Here is an 18,164-nt window from a genome sequence, read left to right on the forward strand (position 1 = left end):
CTCAGCAGGGGAAGTGGAACTGCAATCAGCCTCGGAGTCCCTGGGCTAGTGAGATGAAAGTTAGCCAGGTTCCTTGCTTCAGATTAATGGTCACTGATCACTGCTGGAAAATGGCCACGTGTGGATATTGGGTGAGGAACAGTGATGCCCTCATAGTTTAGTGACTTGCTGGCGTGTGAAAAATGAGCAACTGTTTAAGGTAATAGAGGACTGCTGGTTACAATGGAACTGTAACCCAAACTAAGGCATTATATTTCTCCGATTCCTGAATCACATTTAGATTTAAATTTGAAATAAAGTATTGCTCTATGTAGAATTTGTATTGTAGTTGATGGATTCCCAATTGTGTAATGTCTGACGGCAGCTGCATTGGGTAACAGCCAAGTTGTAAATATTTGTGATAAGGGAAGCTTCCTGATAATTAATTAATGAGATCTACAGACACGTACATTCCAATATTCCAGGCATTCTTTAGTAAATACAATTGTATTGATTTTGCTAGAACATTATAAACTAAGATTTAAGGTTACATGAAAAGTAGATTGGTACAGTTAAAATTACGCAGTACAGTGAGAGCTACAATCACTTTTAAACATGGAATTTGAGTCTTTTTAGTAGGACTTGTGTGATCTTGTATAATAGCTTGTGATCAAGCATTAACAGTATTGTTTCCTGTAAAGTTTTACCTTTTTTTTAATTCAGTATGCTTGTCAAAAATTGGAAGAACTGTGCAACATAAACTGTTCAGAGAAAGATATTTTGGACTTGGACTCCAGTACTCATCAAAAATTTAGCCGCCATCTAGTATTTCATCTTCCTAATGCAGCCTTTAAGAACAACATACATGTTGGTAAGTCTTCGATGACCCTATTTCTCTTACAAGGTTCGATGTCATCACGTCACAACAAAGGCAAACTGGCCCACTGTCTACAGGAGCAGACAGTGATATTAGTGCTACATCTAGACTCCTGATATAGTTACTCTATCTCCAGCAAATTGGAATGTAAAAGATTATAGAGTGTATTTTCTAGCTACTGTAGCTGATGGGGAAGGGCTAGAATGAGCAACAGTGAGATTGGAAAATCCTGTAGAGATCCAATTAGTCAAATCTACATCACCTTTGCACTAAGTGAAAACTTTTTGTCAGCCTTAAAGTGGTAATGGTCAAAAGGGGTAAAAGTTTTATTTAAATAATATATCATCTCATTAAATTAAGCACAACACAATTTTCTATCTGTTTAGGACTGAATCCCACAGGACTTTCCTTTCATCTATCTGGGGTGAGCTGAAGGAAACCTCCACAGAGCTCTTAAAGAGCCAGAGGTTTTTTAGCCATTTATTTTTAATTTTCAGTTTCACCGTTTGTTTTTAGTACTAGTTTTGTCAATATTTTAATTTTTATGAAAAGTTACATTAAAAAAAAAATCTTTGTATTATTTTTTTGTCATAAACAGTAATTCTGATGTAGCCAAATATTATCTGCTAATTTATTGGAAAGCAGACTGTAAATGAAGCATTTACAAGACTTCAGCAGGGAAGGACAAGCTGAAAAAAGGGTACTTTTATTTTAATTTTTTTAAATGATACAAACTTTCAGGGGGGCTACGGAAGCAACAAGTTATAGAGTCCTGCAGCAGTCGGCAAATCAAGTTGAATTTAGCGAACTGCCCTAATACAATATTTCATGGTTGAACTGGTACATTATGGAAGAAAGTGCGCAAGGGAGATCAGCAGGCAACAGAACTAAACAGCCATTATGCCACTAACCATATTGATACAGTGACTGAGGGGAACTGGCTGCACAATATGGGCTCAAAATGACCCTTTAAAAAAAAACTGGGGAGGGGGGGGAATCCCTGTTTTTTGAGTAATTAATGACATGCTAATTCAATCGTAGGAATGTATGGCTTTGAAACATGTGATTTTTGTTTAAGTCATTAATTACAAAGAAAATCAGGCATTACCCATCTTTTGTCAGCAGAGGAATTTTACCCCTGTATTACTTTGTGGCCTGAAGCTGATCACGTTTGTTGGCTACTGATCGTCCCTGGGACACCAAGACCACTGATTGAGATAGGCTCACTCAGCACAGACAAGGACTTAAACCGAGGACGTTCCAGCTCTGTATCATAGTGCCACACCACAACGTGCATTTACTCACTGAGCCGTTGGGACGCTCTCACAAGGCACAATTTCATGAGAGATCTGTGCTTATTATAATTGTCTCCAGCTACACCCTGATGTTATGCCACCAAAAATTGCAAAGCACTTTTCCACAAACATATAAATACACAGCTGATTATGAGCTTCATATTTTAATGCATATGTGCATGTTTATTCTGTTTTTCAAATTTTTGAAATAATGTGGCTGCACAGGCAATACTTGGTCAGAACAGATCATTCCCGCTTAGGTATGCGTGCATTGGTACTCTGATTAGTTCCAACAGCTGATTTCTTTGTCTCTCGGCTCATTGATGGAACCTGAAAGGGTAATTCTGTCACTGGGGCCTGACTTTCTTTCGACCCGGCTCCAGATAACCCTGCTTAACCCGTGTCCTGTTGAGTAGTGTGGTCCTAACTGGACAAATGGCAAGCTTTTCATCATGCTTACAGCTGCCCACAGACTTTTCGCAGGCTTTTGAGTGGCAGCTACGGTTCTTAGAAATAATTTCCAGCACAGCGCCCTCTACAGGGGATCTATGGAGTGTGTGAGCAGGACAAGTAACAGCATGGGGGGTGATTTTCATTCAGAAGTCGGGAAGGAGGCGGGACTACAACTTTCGGGTTGTAGTCCCGCCTCCATCGAGATGCGGCCAATCCATGCGATTTTCACTTGATTGACCTTGTTGAGCCCGCCCAGCGGGCTCAGCAGGCCAATTAAGGGCCACCCGGCAACAGGTGACGTCACAGACTGAAATTTCATCTGTCAAGACGTTTTGGCAGATTAAATATCACTGTTTCACAGCTGTTTGAAGCTGTCAAACACTGACAGTCTTACTTCTAACCTGAGTCCTTCTAAGCAGACTCAGTTAAAAATCTCGCCGGCACTGAAAGCTGCAGGCTGTCACTTTTGACAGATCACAGCCATTCTGCTTTCTGTGCCGGCTAAATGATGGACTCCCAAAACCTCGAGGAAGGAAGGCTGTAAAGGTAAGTACAGGTAATTTAAACTTCTTTACACACTTTAGACACACCAAACACACTTACCTTTGCACTCATGCATCCATCACTCACCTGAACACCGACATCTCAACCCCTCCAAGTCCTTCAACATAGATACATAGAAGATAGGAGCAGGAGTAGGCCATTCGGCCCTTCGAGCCTGCTCCGCCATTCAATGAGATCATGGCTGATCATCCAAATTCAGTACCCGGTCCCTGTCTTCTCCCCATATCCCTTGATCCCTTTAGCCTTAAGAAATATATCCAACTCTTTCTTGAATATATTTAATGAACTGGCCTCCACCGCCCTCTGTGGCAGAGAATTCCACAGGTTCACCACTCTCTGGGTGAAGAAATTCCTCCTCATTTCAGTCCTAAATAGCTTACCCCTTATCCTTAGACTATGACCCCTGGTTCTGGACTCCCCGCCATCAGAAACATCCTTCCTGTATCTAGTCTGTCCAGGCCTGACAGAATTTTATAGGTTTCGATGAGATCCCCTCTCAATCTTCTAAACTCCAGTGAGTATAAGCCCAATCGACACAATCTCTCCTCATACGTCATTCCTGCCATCCCAGGTATCAGCCTGGTGAATCTTCGCTGCACCCGACGGCCCGACTCCTCTAACTTGGCGTGGTTTGGAGCCGTCGGGAATCCCACACGACAACCTTCAAAATAGGGATTAGGCTAAAAACTGCCTGTTAACTACCTGTTAACAAGCAGTTAATTGGCACTAATCCCTTTCCGCCTCGGGTCGGCGGGTCCCAGTGCGGGGCGGGTACCCGCCTCCTTTGAAACTTACATGGAGGTGGGTTTTGGGCGGGATGGTGTCAGGACCCCCGAATTCAGGAATTTAACCCCCTGCATGCCTCCAATCCCGACTCCACGGCACACTGAAAATCGACCCCAGTATGTCTGTTCAACCAGTCATAGAGTCATAACGGCACAGAAGGAGACCATTCGGCCCATCGTGTCCGTGCCGCCTCTCTGCAGAGCAATCGAGTCAGTCCCATTCCCCCGCTCTATCCCCGTAGCCCTGCAAGTTTATTTCCCTCAAGTGTCTATCCAGTCTCCCCTTGAAAACATTGGGCTGGATTTTCATTGGGCCGTGGAGTCAGGATTGGAGGCGTGTGGGGGTTTAAAATCCCGAAATCGGTAGTTAACAGGCAGTTTTTAGCCTAATCCCTATTTTCCTTGTTGAAATGTGGGATTCCCGACGGCGCCAAACCACGCCAAGTTAGCGAGGCGGGCCGTCGGGATGAAGGGCTTGGAGGGGTCGAGATGTCCGGTGTTCAGGTGAGTGATGGGTGCATGAGTGCAGAGGTAAGTGTGTTTGATCTGTGTAAAGTGTTTAAAGAAGTTCTACTAACCTTTACTTACCTTTACAGCCAGCCTTCCTTCCTTCAGGTCGCGGGAGTCCCTCATCTCACCGGCACAGAAAGCAGAATGGCCGCCAGCTGTCAAAATCTGCAGCCTCTGCTTTCTGTTCTGGGGAGATCTCTAAATCATCCTGAGAGGAAGGAATTAACCTGGAGTACAGATTGTCAGTGTTTGACAGCTTCAAACAGCTGTGAAACGCTGATATTTCATCTGTCAAAAGGTCTTGACAGATGAAATTTCAATCTGTGACATCACCTGTTGCCGTGTGGCCCTTAATTGGCCTGCTGAGCCCACTGGGCGGGCTCAACAAGGTCAATCAAGTCAAAATCGCGCGGGTTGGCTAGACCTCGATGGAGGTGGGACTACAACCGCAAAAGTTGTAGTCCCGCCTCCTACCCGCCTCAATGAAAATCCAGCCCATTGAGTGTGTCTGCTTCCACCACTTCCGTCGGCAGCGAGTTCCAGATCCTCACCACTCTGCATAAAAAAGTTTTTCCTCACGTCCCCCCTGTATCTCTTGCCCAAAATCTTAAATCTGTGTCCCCTAGTCCTTGTACCATCAACTAGTGGGAACAGCCTTTCCCTGTCTAGCCTACCCAAACCCGTCATAATCTTGTACACCTCTATCAAATCACCCCTCAACCGCCTTTGCTCTAATGAAAACAAATCCAGCTTCTCCAACCTGTTCTTGTAGCTAAGATTCCCCCATCCCTGGAACCATTCTGGTAAATCTCCTCTGCACCCTCTCGAGGGCCTTCACATCTTTCCTAAAGTGTAGTGAGCAGAACTAGACGCAATACTCCAGTTGTGGCCTAACCAGCGCTTTATAAAGATTCAGCATCACTTCTCTACTTTTGTACTCAATACCTCTATTTATGAAGCCCAAGATCCCATATGCTTTGCTAACCACTCTCTCAATATGTCCTGCCACCTTCAGGGACCTATGCACATTAACTCCCAGGTCCCTCTGTCCCTGCACACTCTTTAAAACTGTGCCATTAAGTCTATATTGCCTCTCCCTGTTCCTTCTGCCAAAATGCATCTCCTCACACTTCTCTGTATTAAATTCCATCTGTCACTTGTCTGCCCATTCTGCTAACCTTTCTATGTCCTGTTGCAGTCAATTGGTATCATCCTCACTGTTTGCCACACCCCGAAGTTTGGTGTTATCGGCAAATTTAGAAATTCTACACTGTATTCCAATATACAGGTCATTTATATGTATCAAAAAAGCAGTGGCCCCAGCACTGACCCTTGGGGAACACCACTGTCTACCATCCTCCAGTCTGAAAAACAGCCATTTACCACAACTCACTGTTTTCTGTCCTTAAGCCAATTCCTTATCCAAGCTGCCACTGACCCACCTATTCCATGAGCTTCAATTTTGTTAAGTTCTATGTGGTACTTTATCAAATGCCTTCCTAAAATCCATGTAGACAACATCCATTGCATTTCCTTCATCAATCCTCCCTGTTACTTCATCAAAAATTCAATTAGATTAGTCAAGCATGATCTGCCTTTTACAAATCCGTGTTGGCTCTCCTTAATTAGCTTAAACCTCTCCAACTGCCCGTTAATTTTTTCCTTGATTATTGTTTCTAAAACATTACCCACCACTGATGTTAAACTGACCGGCCTGTAGTTACTAGGATTGTCATTACACCCTTTCCTGAACAATGGTGTCATATTTGCCACTTTCTAATCCTCAGGCACCTCCCCCACATCTAGGGTAGATTAGAAAATTATGGCAAGCCCTTCCGCTATCTCCTCCCCCAATTCCCTTAACAATCTGGGATGCAAGCCATCTGGACCAGGTGACTTATCCACTCTAAGCATACCCAGTCTTTCTAGTACATCCTGTCTTATCAGTTCTCACCCCTTCCATTGCTTCTACCTTTTCCACTGCTACCAATGTTTTGTCAGCATCCACCTCCTTAGTAAACACTGATACAAAGTATCATTGAGTATTCTAGCCTTGCCCTGCGCCTCTAAGCCTAAATCACCTTCTTTGTCGCTAATAGGCTCCACCCCGCCTCTTACTACCTGCTTATTGTTTACATGCCGGTAGAAGATTTTTGGGTTCCCTTTTATGTTAACCACCATTCTACTCTCATATTCTCTCTTTGCCAATCTTATTTTCATCTTCACTTCCCCTCTCAACTTATTGTATTTGGTCTGGTTCTCCCTTGAAGAATTCACCTGACAAGCATCATACACCCTCTTTTTTTGTTTTGTCAGCTTCTCTCTCTCCCTCGTCATCCAAGGAGCCCTTGCTTTGGTTCCCTTACCCTTCCCTCTTGTTGGAATGTACCTAGCCTGTACTTGGAACATCTCCTCCTTAAAGATCACCCATTGTTCCCTTACAGTTATTCCTGTCGGTCTTTGGTTCCATTTTACCCTGACTAGATCCTTTCGCATCCCATTGAAGTTAGCCCTATTCCAGTTTAGAATTTCCACTCTAAATTGTTCCTTGCTCCTCTCCATTGCTAATCTAAATCTTATGATATGATGATCTTATGATTTAAGAATCCTCACCGAGCCACACAGAATCTAAACCAGGATGTATAAATTAGAATATTTAATTCATTGTAAAATCATGTACAGAAAGTTAAATAAAGAGAGGGAAAGAAAGATGAGATTAAGAGAGATAAAAGAAACAGAAAGAAAAAGTAAAAACATTTAAAAAAAATCTCCAACAATAATAAAATTCTGAAAGAATGAGACTCCGCACTCACAAAATTAAATTTTCAGTGCCAGAGAGGTTGTTTGGCAGTAATTAAGACTTAACACACCGTTACAAATTCACTTACGTCTGAATGCACGAGCCCTAACTTTTTCTGCTGTGTTTAGTGGGTAATTAGTGGTTAAGTACAGCAACTTTACGCCCTTACATTGATTTCAGTGCTGAGTCTATCAGCGCGGTACTGGTGTAGCGCAGCTTGTGGAGGAGCGGGGTAAATCAGACAGCACCTTCCGGATTTCTGCGTTTAACTGCACAAGTGCGGACTCCGGAATTTGCTGTCCAACTTACTCCATAATAAGGGAGAGTGCTGTTAACCTCACCGTTATTCTTAATGCAAAATCCAGGCCATTACCTATGTAATTTTTCAGTAGTTTGGTTCAGAGACTTTAAGAATGGTGATAAGTTTCCACATGTGGAAGCGACCTGGCTATTCAAAGAAGTTCCAAATGTGTTAAGAAAGACACTGAAATAATTGCATCTAACAAATTATTGTACAAGTGACTCCATAACCATACTGATTGACTATGAAATTTGTTTTTTGTTTAAGGAAATTTTATAAGAACAATCTTGCAGCCTGTGATTAGAGTATTGGAAAAAAGATGTGGGAGAGTTGACCAAGATCCGAGTGACAATGCCTTGCTGTCAACCAGTGCAACATTTATTCCAATTACTCCAGACAAGAGGAAGCATTTTAATGTAGATGGTTCTGAGAACTCCCCTTCAAAAAGGATTAAGTGTGCAGTGTGGGAAAAATCGGAGCAAAGCAATTTGGATCCAGATTTGTCATTTCTGATTGTTAAAGATAAATATGGAAGTGACCAACTCTTTGTGGATCTAGGTAAATGCTTATTTTTTTTCATTTCAACCTATATGTGCAATTAATAGTCGAGTAATAACAGACTCTGCCTGTATGCCTGAGAATTGAAGATAGCAACTAAAAGGACAAGTTGCTCACTTAGTTTGCCAATATGGTATAGGTGATGTGGAAGTTGGGGCAGGTTGTGTGGCACAGAGAAACCTTGGGAGAATACATTTTAATTACACTGTAAGCTGTTACAAAAAAGATGTGATTTTTGAGTTCCTCTAACGTTAATAGCTTTAAAAAAATACGCATCTAAAAATTACAAATAAGGAAAAAGAAAGGTGATAAAGCAAATAGTCTGGTAGTAATTATGTGAATACTTGGTGAGTCTATAGGACTTCATACACAATACTTCAGGATTCATAAACTCATCTTAACCCATTGGTGAAATCCACAACACAGTAAACAGTCAGAAACATAAATACAGAAGGCAAAATACTGCGGATGCTAGAAATCTGAAATATAAACAGAAAATGCTGAACATAACATCTGTTACAAGAAATTTAGGAGAAAGACCACTAACGTATTTGATGGGCCTTCAATAACCACAAAACTAGAAGTTATAGACTTAAACAAGTTGGCTTTTAATCACTAAGATCAGAGCTAACATCTCAACACGCCGACTGGTTCACAGGAATGAGTCATACAGATCCTGGGATCTTTATGTAAGAGAAGTCAGGGGCGGAGCCAAGAGCCAAGACCTGGAACCTCCCAGGTTAGTCGGGAAAGAGGAAGTGAAACTATACACAGTGGGGGAGGGTAATATACATGAGTGCAAAACGAATACAGGATCAAGACAAACAGATTTCATTACAGTATTTGACTATTTTCCTCCGATGCGGGTTATACTGGTAACCACAGTTGCACTTTATATGCTTGAGGTAACTATTTGCTGGTGTCACATTACCCAAATTACCATTCTACCTCAATTATTTCATTTTTTTGCTGTAAAGTGTAATATGTGATAGGACTTGTGCTTTGCTTTGATTTTTTTTAAAGGTGTGTATACAAAGAACAGAAACTTCCGACTGTATAGATCATCCAAGCTGGGAAAGAACACTTCTTTTGAAGTTGCTGAAGAAAATCAGTTTGTTCCCAAGCCGCAAAAGAATGTTTCTAGAGAGGAGCTATTTTTTCTGAGCTCTCTGGTCAGCAACGTTAGGTACAGTATCTATAAGTTCAACGCTGTTTTGAGAAGTGGGGGGAAAACATTGCCTACAATATACAATGGTATCTCATTGTCTTAAGTTACTCCAGAACTGGAGCACATAAATGAGTTGGATGCTTCAGTTTGGTACTGAGTTGTCTTCATGTTTAGTTAGATATTAAGATCGTGACAAGAATTGAAGAAGAGTAGGGAGTTCTCCCAGTGTCCTGGTCAATCTTTCTCTCTCAATCACTATCAGAAAAAGATTAACTGGTCATTCATCTTACTGATGTTGTGCAAAATGGTTGCTGTGTTCGCCTATATAGCACTTTAAATTAATAGTTGAATGTAAAGTGCTTTAGGGTTCCAGAGAGATCTGATGTGTTATATAAATGCAAGTTCTCTATTTCTAACGAACACTATGGAGTAACTTTATGAGTATGTGGAATTTTAATAAAAGTAATGTAGACTGATAAGATTCTAGCTTTAGACTTCCATTTCTAGTTTTGTGAGTCTCCTAGTTTTCATTGCTTTCTTTAAATTTGTATTGTACATACACTAATCCTATTTTTGGATTAACTTAAAAAAAAAAATTCTGTTAGATCAATCAAAAAATTAAAATAGAATTTTATTGATCGTTTCACTTACACCACGCCTATTTTTATGTTTGAACAAACTATTTTCCCACTGACAAATTTACTGTTCTCACTACACCTTATTTTTTTCAAATAGTATTTTATGTAGTAATAAATAGAGGGAAAAACAATATTCAAAGAGCACAGTAACTGGATGGTTTTATGTGATCGAGACTAGCCAATGATGTGGTTGAAGATTTTGAATTGGCTTATAGAAATTCCAAGTTCAGTGCAGTGATGCATGCTAGATGGTAGTTATCAGAAAGAATGTCAGATACTGATAACTAAATTTAGGTACAGTTTGCAAATTTGTATGATCAAAATACTATAAAATTTACAGATTTTCTGATGGCTTGACAGTTCTGACTTGTGATAGCTCAGATACAAAGAAATCCAAAGGATGGCACGTTCAAGATAACCCGTATCTCTCTGTATCAGGTATTCAGTTTGCTAATAATCTGTTTGCATATTACTTAGATGGATCACCAAAGTAGACCTTTAATCTGGCATTGCATAGTTTTAAAGCTGTCTCTGTTGGTTGTTTATATTATAAGGACAAAAATGTTAGTGTTATTTCTGCCCATTACTGATATTGTACATATTTTACTTCTTACTATGCATAAGATCCAAGTAGGGATTTTCCCTATCTGTTTCAGTCTTGATTTCTCAGAATTAAGTGGGAAGCATTCAGTAGCGGAGTTATATCCTCGTACTCATCTAGCTGCTGTTGGGCTCTGGGGCCACTGACCAGTACGTTCATCGCCAGAGTTTCTTTCAAGTTTTGATGTGTAAATTAGCACCATAGATGTTTTCATGTTAATCTTTGCAGTCTGAGCCTTTGGCTAAAAATTAGTCTTGGTCCCAACCCCAAAGTGAAGTCTGGAGGAAGAAATAAAGGATTTGAAATTCCTGTCTCTGCTAATTCAGTGAAAACATGTTAAAAGATAGGATAGGTTAAATTAGTAAGAAGTCAGGAAAGAATTAAATAGGACAGATGCAATTAGAAAGAAAATGCAGAATTAAATTGACTAAAAATATATATTTTTAATTAAAAGTAAAATATCTCCTGCAGCCTTGCTTGCATTCTAAGGAGTGGAGGCCTGAGAGTAAGCAGAAGGGTGGATTAGAGATAAGGTGGGGAGCAAGCAGCCGGGAATGTCCAAAGCCTATCAGAAAGGTGTAAGCTAAAAGAGGGGGTGGGGGAGAGCAGCGGATGGGGTACAGGAATAGTAGGAAGAAAGTAGAACACTGGAGGGCAGATAACAATATAGCTGCATTGTGCATCTACCTGGAATTGATTCTCTGCAATGCAAGTACCCTGCAATCCTATATATCTATATTCTTAGACACAAAACTTAATAGGATAGATAGATTGATTGTGCTTCAAGTGTTTGTTTTAGTTGTTTAGAATTATTATAATAATATTGGAGGGGCTTTGTTATTAGGGTTCATTTCTGTCAACATGATGGGTGAGCTGAAAACTTCCAGAAACACATAATCTAGCAATAGCCCGATGATTAAGATAGTTACATCTACTTCACCCTGAGATGTGACTATTAAAATGTTCCTGGCACGTCTGACTTTAGGTGCCACTCATTGATCAAGACAACTTCATTAACATTATCTCTGAGTAATCATAGAATGGTTACAGCACGGAAGGCGGCCATTCGGCCCATCGAGCCCATGCCAGCTCTCTGCAAGAGCACTTCAGCTAGTCACACTCGCCTACCCTTTCCCCGTAGCCCTGCAAATTTCTTTCCTTCAGATACTTATCCAACCCCCTTTTGAAAGCCATGATTGAATCTGCCTCCACCACCTTTTCAGGCAGTGAATTCCAGATCTTAACCACTGGCTGTGTAAAAAAGTTTTTTTTTACTTCACCTTTGTTTTTTTTGCCAAACACCTTAAATCTGTGTCCTCTGGTTCTCGACCCTTCTGCCAATGGGAACAGTTTCCCTCTATCTACTCTGTCCAGACCCCTCATCATTTTGAACACCTCTATCAAATCTCCTCTCAATCTTCTCTGCTCCAAGGAGAACAACCCCAGCTTCTCCAGTCTATCAACGTAATTGAAGTCCCTCATTCCTGGAAACATTCTCATAAATCTTTTCTGCACCTTCTCTAAGGCCTTCACATCCGTCTTAAAGTGTGGTGCCCAGAATTTGACACAATACTCCAGTTGGGGCCGAACTAGTGTTTTATACAGGTTCACCATAATTTCCACACTTTTGTACTCTGTACCTCTTTTTATGAAGCCCAGGATCCCGTAAGCGTTTTTAACTGCTTTCTCAACTTGCCCTGCCATCTTCAATGATTTATGCACACATACCCCCAGGTCTCTCTGTTCATGCACCCCTTTCAGGATTGTACCATTTAGTTTATGTGTCCTCTCCTCATTCTTTCTACCAAAATGTATCACTTCACACTTTTCTGCGATAAATTTCATCTGTCACGTGTCCGCCCATTTCACCAGCCTGTGTATGTCTTCCTGAAGTCTATCACTCTCCTCCTCACTGTTCATTATACTTCCAAGTTTTGTGTCATCTGCAAATTTTGAAATTGTGCCCTGCACATCCACATCCAAGTCATTAATATATATCAAGAAAAGCAGAGGTCCTAGTACCAACCCCTGGGGAACACCACTGTATACCTTCCTCCAGTCCGAAAAATAACCGTTCACCGCTACTCTGTCTCTTATCACTTAGCCAATTCTGTATCCAGGCTGCCACTGTCCCTTTTATTCCATGGGCTTCAACTTTTCTGGCAAACCTATTACTGTATGTGGCACTTTGTCAAACACCTTTTGAAAATCCATGTACACTACATCAACTACATTACCCTCATCAACTCTCTCTGTTACCTCATCAAAGAACTCAAAGAACTCAATCAAGTTAGTTAAACACAATTTGCCTTTAGGAAATCCATGCTGGCTTTCCTTAATTAATCCACACTTGTCCAAGTGACTTAATTTTGTCCCTGATTACTGCTTCTAAAAGCTTCCCCACTACTGAGGTCAAACTGACTGGCCTGTAGTTGCTGGGTTTATTTTTACACCCTTTTTTTGAACAATGGTGTAACATTTGCAATTCTGCAGTCCTCTGGCACCACCCCTGTATCTAAGGAGGATTGGAATATTATGGCCAGTACCTCCGCGATTTCCTCCCTCAATTCCCTCAGCATCCTAGGATGCATCTCATCCGCTCCTGGTGAGTTATCTACTTTAAGTACAACCAGCCTTTCTAATACCTCCTCTTTGTCAATTTTTATCCTATCAAGTATCTCCACTACCTTCTCCTTTACTATGTCTATGGCAGCATCCTCTTCCTTGGTGAAGACAGATGCAAAGTATTTGTTTAGTACCTTAGCCATACCTTCTGCCTCCATGCATAGGTCTCCTTTTTGGTCCCTAATCAGTCACACCCCTCCTTTTACTATTTATATGTCTATAGAGACTTTTGGATTACCTTTTACGTTGGCTGCCATTCTATTCTCATACCCTCTCTTTGCCCCTCTTATTTTCTTTTTCACTTCTCCTCTGACCTTTCTATATATAGCCTGATTCTCAGATGTATTTGCAACCTGACATCTGTCATACGTGCTCTTTTTCTGCATCATCATATTCTCTATCTCTTTCATCATCCAGGGAGCCCTGACTTTAGTTGCCCTACCTTTCCCCCTAGTGGGAATGTACCTCAACTGTACCTGAGCTATTTCCTCTTTAAAGGTAGCCCATTGTTCCATTACAGTTTTGCCTGCCAATCTTTGATTCCTGTTCACCTGGGCCAGATCCGTTCTCATCCCACTGAAATTGGCCTTCCCCCAGTTAAATATTTTTGCTCCCTGTTCTTTTCCATAGCTAATCTAAACCTTATGATACTATGATCACTGTTCCCTAAATGTTCCCCTACTGACACTTGCTCCATTTGACCTACCTCATTCCCCAGAACCAGATCCAGCAATGCCTCCTCCCTCGTCGGGCCGGAAACGTACTGGTCAAGAAAGTTCTCCTGAACACACTCATTAAATTCTTCCCCTTCTCTGCCCTTAACACTATTACAATCCTAGGATAGTTGAAGTCCCCCATTATTACTATTAAGTTCTTGCACCTCTCTAATTTATCTGCAGATTTGCTCCTCCATATCTTTCCCACTATTTGGTGGTCTATAGAATACATGGCACCTCTATTATTTCTTACTCTAGCTATCTAGATTCTGTCCTTGACGCCTCCAGGACATCCTCCCTCTCCAGCACTGTAACATTCTCCTTGACTAATACTGCCACACCACCTCCTATCTTTCCTGAACACTTTATAACCAGGAATATGTAATACCCAATCCTGCCTTTTTTTGAGCCAGGTCTCAGTTATTGCCACAACATCATATTCCCATGTGGCTATTTGTGCCTGCAGTTCACTTACCTTGTTTACTACGCTTCGTGTGTTCACATACATACACTGTAAACCCATCTTAGACCATCCTGTATTCTCTTTTAGTTTCACCCCACCTAATACCTTACTATTTCTTAATCTAGTGTTCTCTGCCTCTCCCAATCCTTTGAGCACTTTATTTCCCCTTTCTAATGTTACATCCTGGTGTCCATCACCCTGCCAAATTAGTTTAAACCCTCTCCAACAGCACTCGCAAACCTCCCCGTGAGGATATTGGTTCTGGCAATTTGAGGTGCAACCTGTCCGGCCTGTACAGGTCCCACCTCCCCCAGAACCGGTCCCAATTCCCCAGGAATCTAAAGCCCTCCCTCCTGCACCATCTCTCCAGCCACGCAATCATCTGCACTATCCTCCTATTTCTATACTCACTAGCGTGTGGCACCAGGAGTAATCCAGAGATTACTACCTTTTGAGGTCCTGCTTTTTAATCTCTTTCCTAGCTCCCTGAAATCTGCCTGCAGGACCTCATCCCTCTTTCTACCTATGTCATTGGCACCGATATGGACCACGACCTCTGGCTGTTCACCCTCCTGCCTTAGAATGTCCTGCAGCCGCTTGGTGACATCCTTGACCCTGGCACCAGGGAGCCAACATACCATCCTGGAGTCACGTCTGCTGCCGCAGAAACGCCTGTCTGCTCCCTTAACTATCGAATCCTCTACCACTATTGCTTTCTCACTCTTCTTCCTCTCCCCCCTGTACAGTTGAGCCACCCGTGGTGCCACAGGCTTGGCTCTGGCTACACTCCCCAGAAAAACCATCGCCCTCACCAGTACTCAAACCGAATACTGGTTGAAGAGCGAGATGTACTCGGGTCTCCTGCACTACCTGCCTGGTCCTCCTCTTCTGTCTGGTGGTCACCCATTCCCTTTCTGCCTGCATACTCTTTATCTGTGGGGTGACCACCTCCTGAAACGTGCTATCCACGAAGCTCTCAGCCTCACGGATGCACCGCAGTGACACCAGCTGCTGCTCAAGCTCCAAAACCCGGAGCTCAAGCTCCTCCAGCTGATGATACTTCCTGCACATATGGTTGTCCAGGACACGGGAAGCGTCCTGGAGTTCCCACATGACATAGGATGTGCATTCCACGGGACTGAACAAGAATGTTTGCATAACAAATTTCACGGAGTTATTTAGAAATTAACGTAACAAAAGTTCACTTTGTCCTGCTGTAGCTTGTGTGTATTTCACAGAGAACTGTAGCCATGGTGGATTTCTGTTTTACAGATACAATGGTGGGTTACCATTGTTCACCGTACCCAGAGATTGACAGTTTTATTGCTGGTCAAGTAAACAAGGGTGGAATACAAGGTGGTAAGTTTTTGTTACATCAGCCATCAATACCACTGCGTTATTGAACTTACCGCAAAGCAGGAATCTTGTTAGTTTCATCTTATACTGTGCTTTAAAAATAGCTTTAAAATAATTTAATTTCCTCAGAGTTGCGTCGATGGAATTATTTCTCCTCTGAAGAACTGATTGTTTACGACATCAGCAAAAATCACTGGTGCGAGAACATTGGTCGAGCTCATAAAAGCAACAATATTATGTAAGTACAATTCACACAAATGTTAACTGATCTAAGCAGCAGTCTCTGCAATCACTGGACGTACCTTCATTCCATGTGCAACAGGTCAGACTTCCCCACTAGCTCAGAGTACGCAGTGAGTAGTTGAACCATATGGACCAGGAGGCTTCCAGATTAGATTCACAGTCCTGTTGAGTTAGCTGATCTCGGGCAGGGTAGCAGTATGGATGTTAAAAGTGGCCTCAGCAACCCTGGATTAGAGGGGGGACAAATAGCTGGGCTTTTCACTCCAGATCACTGTCTAGTGACCCCTGCTGAAAGGTTCCCACGTGTAGATAGCCACTGAAGGCAGGTTTCAGTGCCAAGGCTCACGTGAATAATAGCACATGGATGAGGTATAGGAGGATGGTCACTCCTTGTGGAAGTATATCCCAGCAAGGAGTTCACACTTTCAGGAGGGAAGGAGAGAAAAATTGACCAGACCAAAAAAAAAATGCAACTAGTTAACCTGGGGCTAACATCATAAAATTAGCTTTATTTAGAATATTATGCCAGTTACTGTAAAACTACATTTGCTATAATATCACATTTACTGCTACCAGCCTCACCTCCACACTCGGTGTTATGCTGTTAGATTACATGTCTGACATGATGTGGATGAGCCAGGACCTCCCTAAACTTAATATTGCTAAGACTGAAGCTGTCCTGTTTGGTCCACGCAAAAAAACTCCGTGCTTGCCCAACACCATCCCCTCATTAGCTACTCGATCAACCAGGGCTCAGCAGAATGCTGACGAAGGATGCTACTGGATTTTGGAGATCACTGCTGTTTCCAAACAAAAACTGGAATCTCAGCAGCCCATAAAGTAAGTGAATGTGTTGATTTCACGTGCACTAAAATCCCCATTTACCTTTTGAATGATTATAAACGAGGATATGGAGCTATGGAAAAGTTGCAGCATATGTTCAGTAGGAAGAGACTGTATTCTCCTACAAGACGCAACCTCTATCACTTTAATGAGCCCGCAGCAGAGATAACTTTTTAATACATTTTAATGTCGTAACAGTAGAGATGTCCTGCACAATATGAAAGGTCTAACTTTGTGCCCTATGTTCCAGTTAATTTTCCCCAACATACAGGTTTCAACATTCATTCCTAGCACTTGTGAAATTTTGTGATAAATACATTTTTATAAAAAGTAGTTTTCACTTATTTCTGGGGAGGGGTGGAGGAAATACAGTTTGTGGGTGAGTACTGCTATTGCCTGAATGACTGACAGCAAAACCTCAGTAACAGTACTCGTGGGATGCCATGTAGGGAATTGCGTATTCTATTGCATTCTCTTATTTTGTAGGGTTGTGGTTGACTTGAAGAGAGAAATCTGGTACCAGAAATGCTATGATCCTGTTTGCCGAGCTCAGAAGTTCAGGTCTGAAAGTAAGAACGTATCTTATTCCATTAAATTTTTAACATTCATTACATAATGCAATAGTCCTACTACACACTAACTTACACTGAATTCCTTTTGGATTCAAGGTCACCCATTACCCCATGAATGCTGTCTGGATTTCCTCATTGATATGGTATGTAATGAAACCAATGCATAAATCAGTATTGTAACTTTGTATAAAGTGAAAATAAATCATTTGACTTGCAAATAACCATGGTCCCCAGTGCAATAGACATGTATTTCCTATCAAGCTGCAATTTCACAGAAATGAAGTGCACTATTTAATTTGTATTGTTGACGTTCTAATCAATCCTACTACCACTATCATGCTGCTTATAATATTTAAATTTATAAAATGGACCAGTTTTCCTGCTGCTATTTTTAGAACATGTTGCAGATGTGTGTCTACTTATCTGCAAGCTGACCCATTTTTCCAGGCATCTTATGATCACAGTTGCTGGATTAGTGGACATTTCCTATTTAAAATGTATGTTAGAGAAATTCACCAAAGAATCTACAATGCAACATTCTCTGAAAAACATAAGAAATAGGAGCAGGAGTAGGCCATACGGCCCCTCGAGCCTGCTCCGCCATTCAATAAGATCATGGCTGATCATCGACCTCAACTCCACTTTCCCGCCCGATCCCCATATCCCTTGATTCCCCTAGAGTCCAAACATCTATCGATCTCAGCCTTGAATATACTCAAAGACTCAGCATCCACAGCCCTCTGGGGCAGAGAATTCCAAAGATTCACAACCCTCGGCGTGAAGAAATTCCTTCTCATCTTGGTCTTGAATGACCTAC

The 18,164-nt window shown here is 41.7% G+C and overlaps 1 protein-coding gene across 2 annotated transcripts in view; it reads left to right on the forward strand.

Moving 5' to 3' along the window:
• The window catches only part of primpol (primase and polymerase (DNA-directed)), a 66,266-nt gene that overhangs the window by 28,614 nt on the left and 19,488 nt on the right, over positions 1-18,164 (forward strand). For both annotated transcript variants that reach the window (XM_085980819.1, XM_085980787.1), the window contains exons 5-12: positions 703-850; positions 7,832-8,122; positions 9,146-9,308; positions 10,269-10,366; positions 15,606-15,692; positions 15,819-15,927; positions 17,262-17,344; positions 17,444-17,490. In XM_085980819.1, the coding sequence (XP_085836945.1) occupies positions 703-850; positions 7,832-8,122; positions 9,146-9,308; positions 10,269-10,366; positions 15,606-15,692; positions 15,819-15,927; positions 17,262-17,344; positions 17,444-17,490 (1,026 nt within the window). The remainder of the gene's footprint in view (positions 1-702; positions 851-7,831; positions 8,123-9,145; positions 9,309-10,268; positions 10,367-15,605; positions 15,693-15,818; positions 15,928-17,261; positions 17,345-17,443; positions 17,491-18,164) is intronic.

This window comes from Somniosus microcephalus, chromosome 1, assembly GCF_052327205.1.
Source record: "Somniosus microcephalus isolate GS21.2 chromosome 1, FLI_Smic_1.0, whole genome shotgun sequence".
Taxonomy (NCBI): Eukaryota; Metazoa; Chordata; class Chondrichthyes; order Squaliformes; family Somniosidae; genus Somniosus; species Somniosus microcephalus.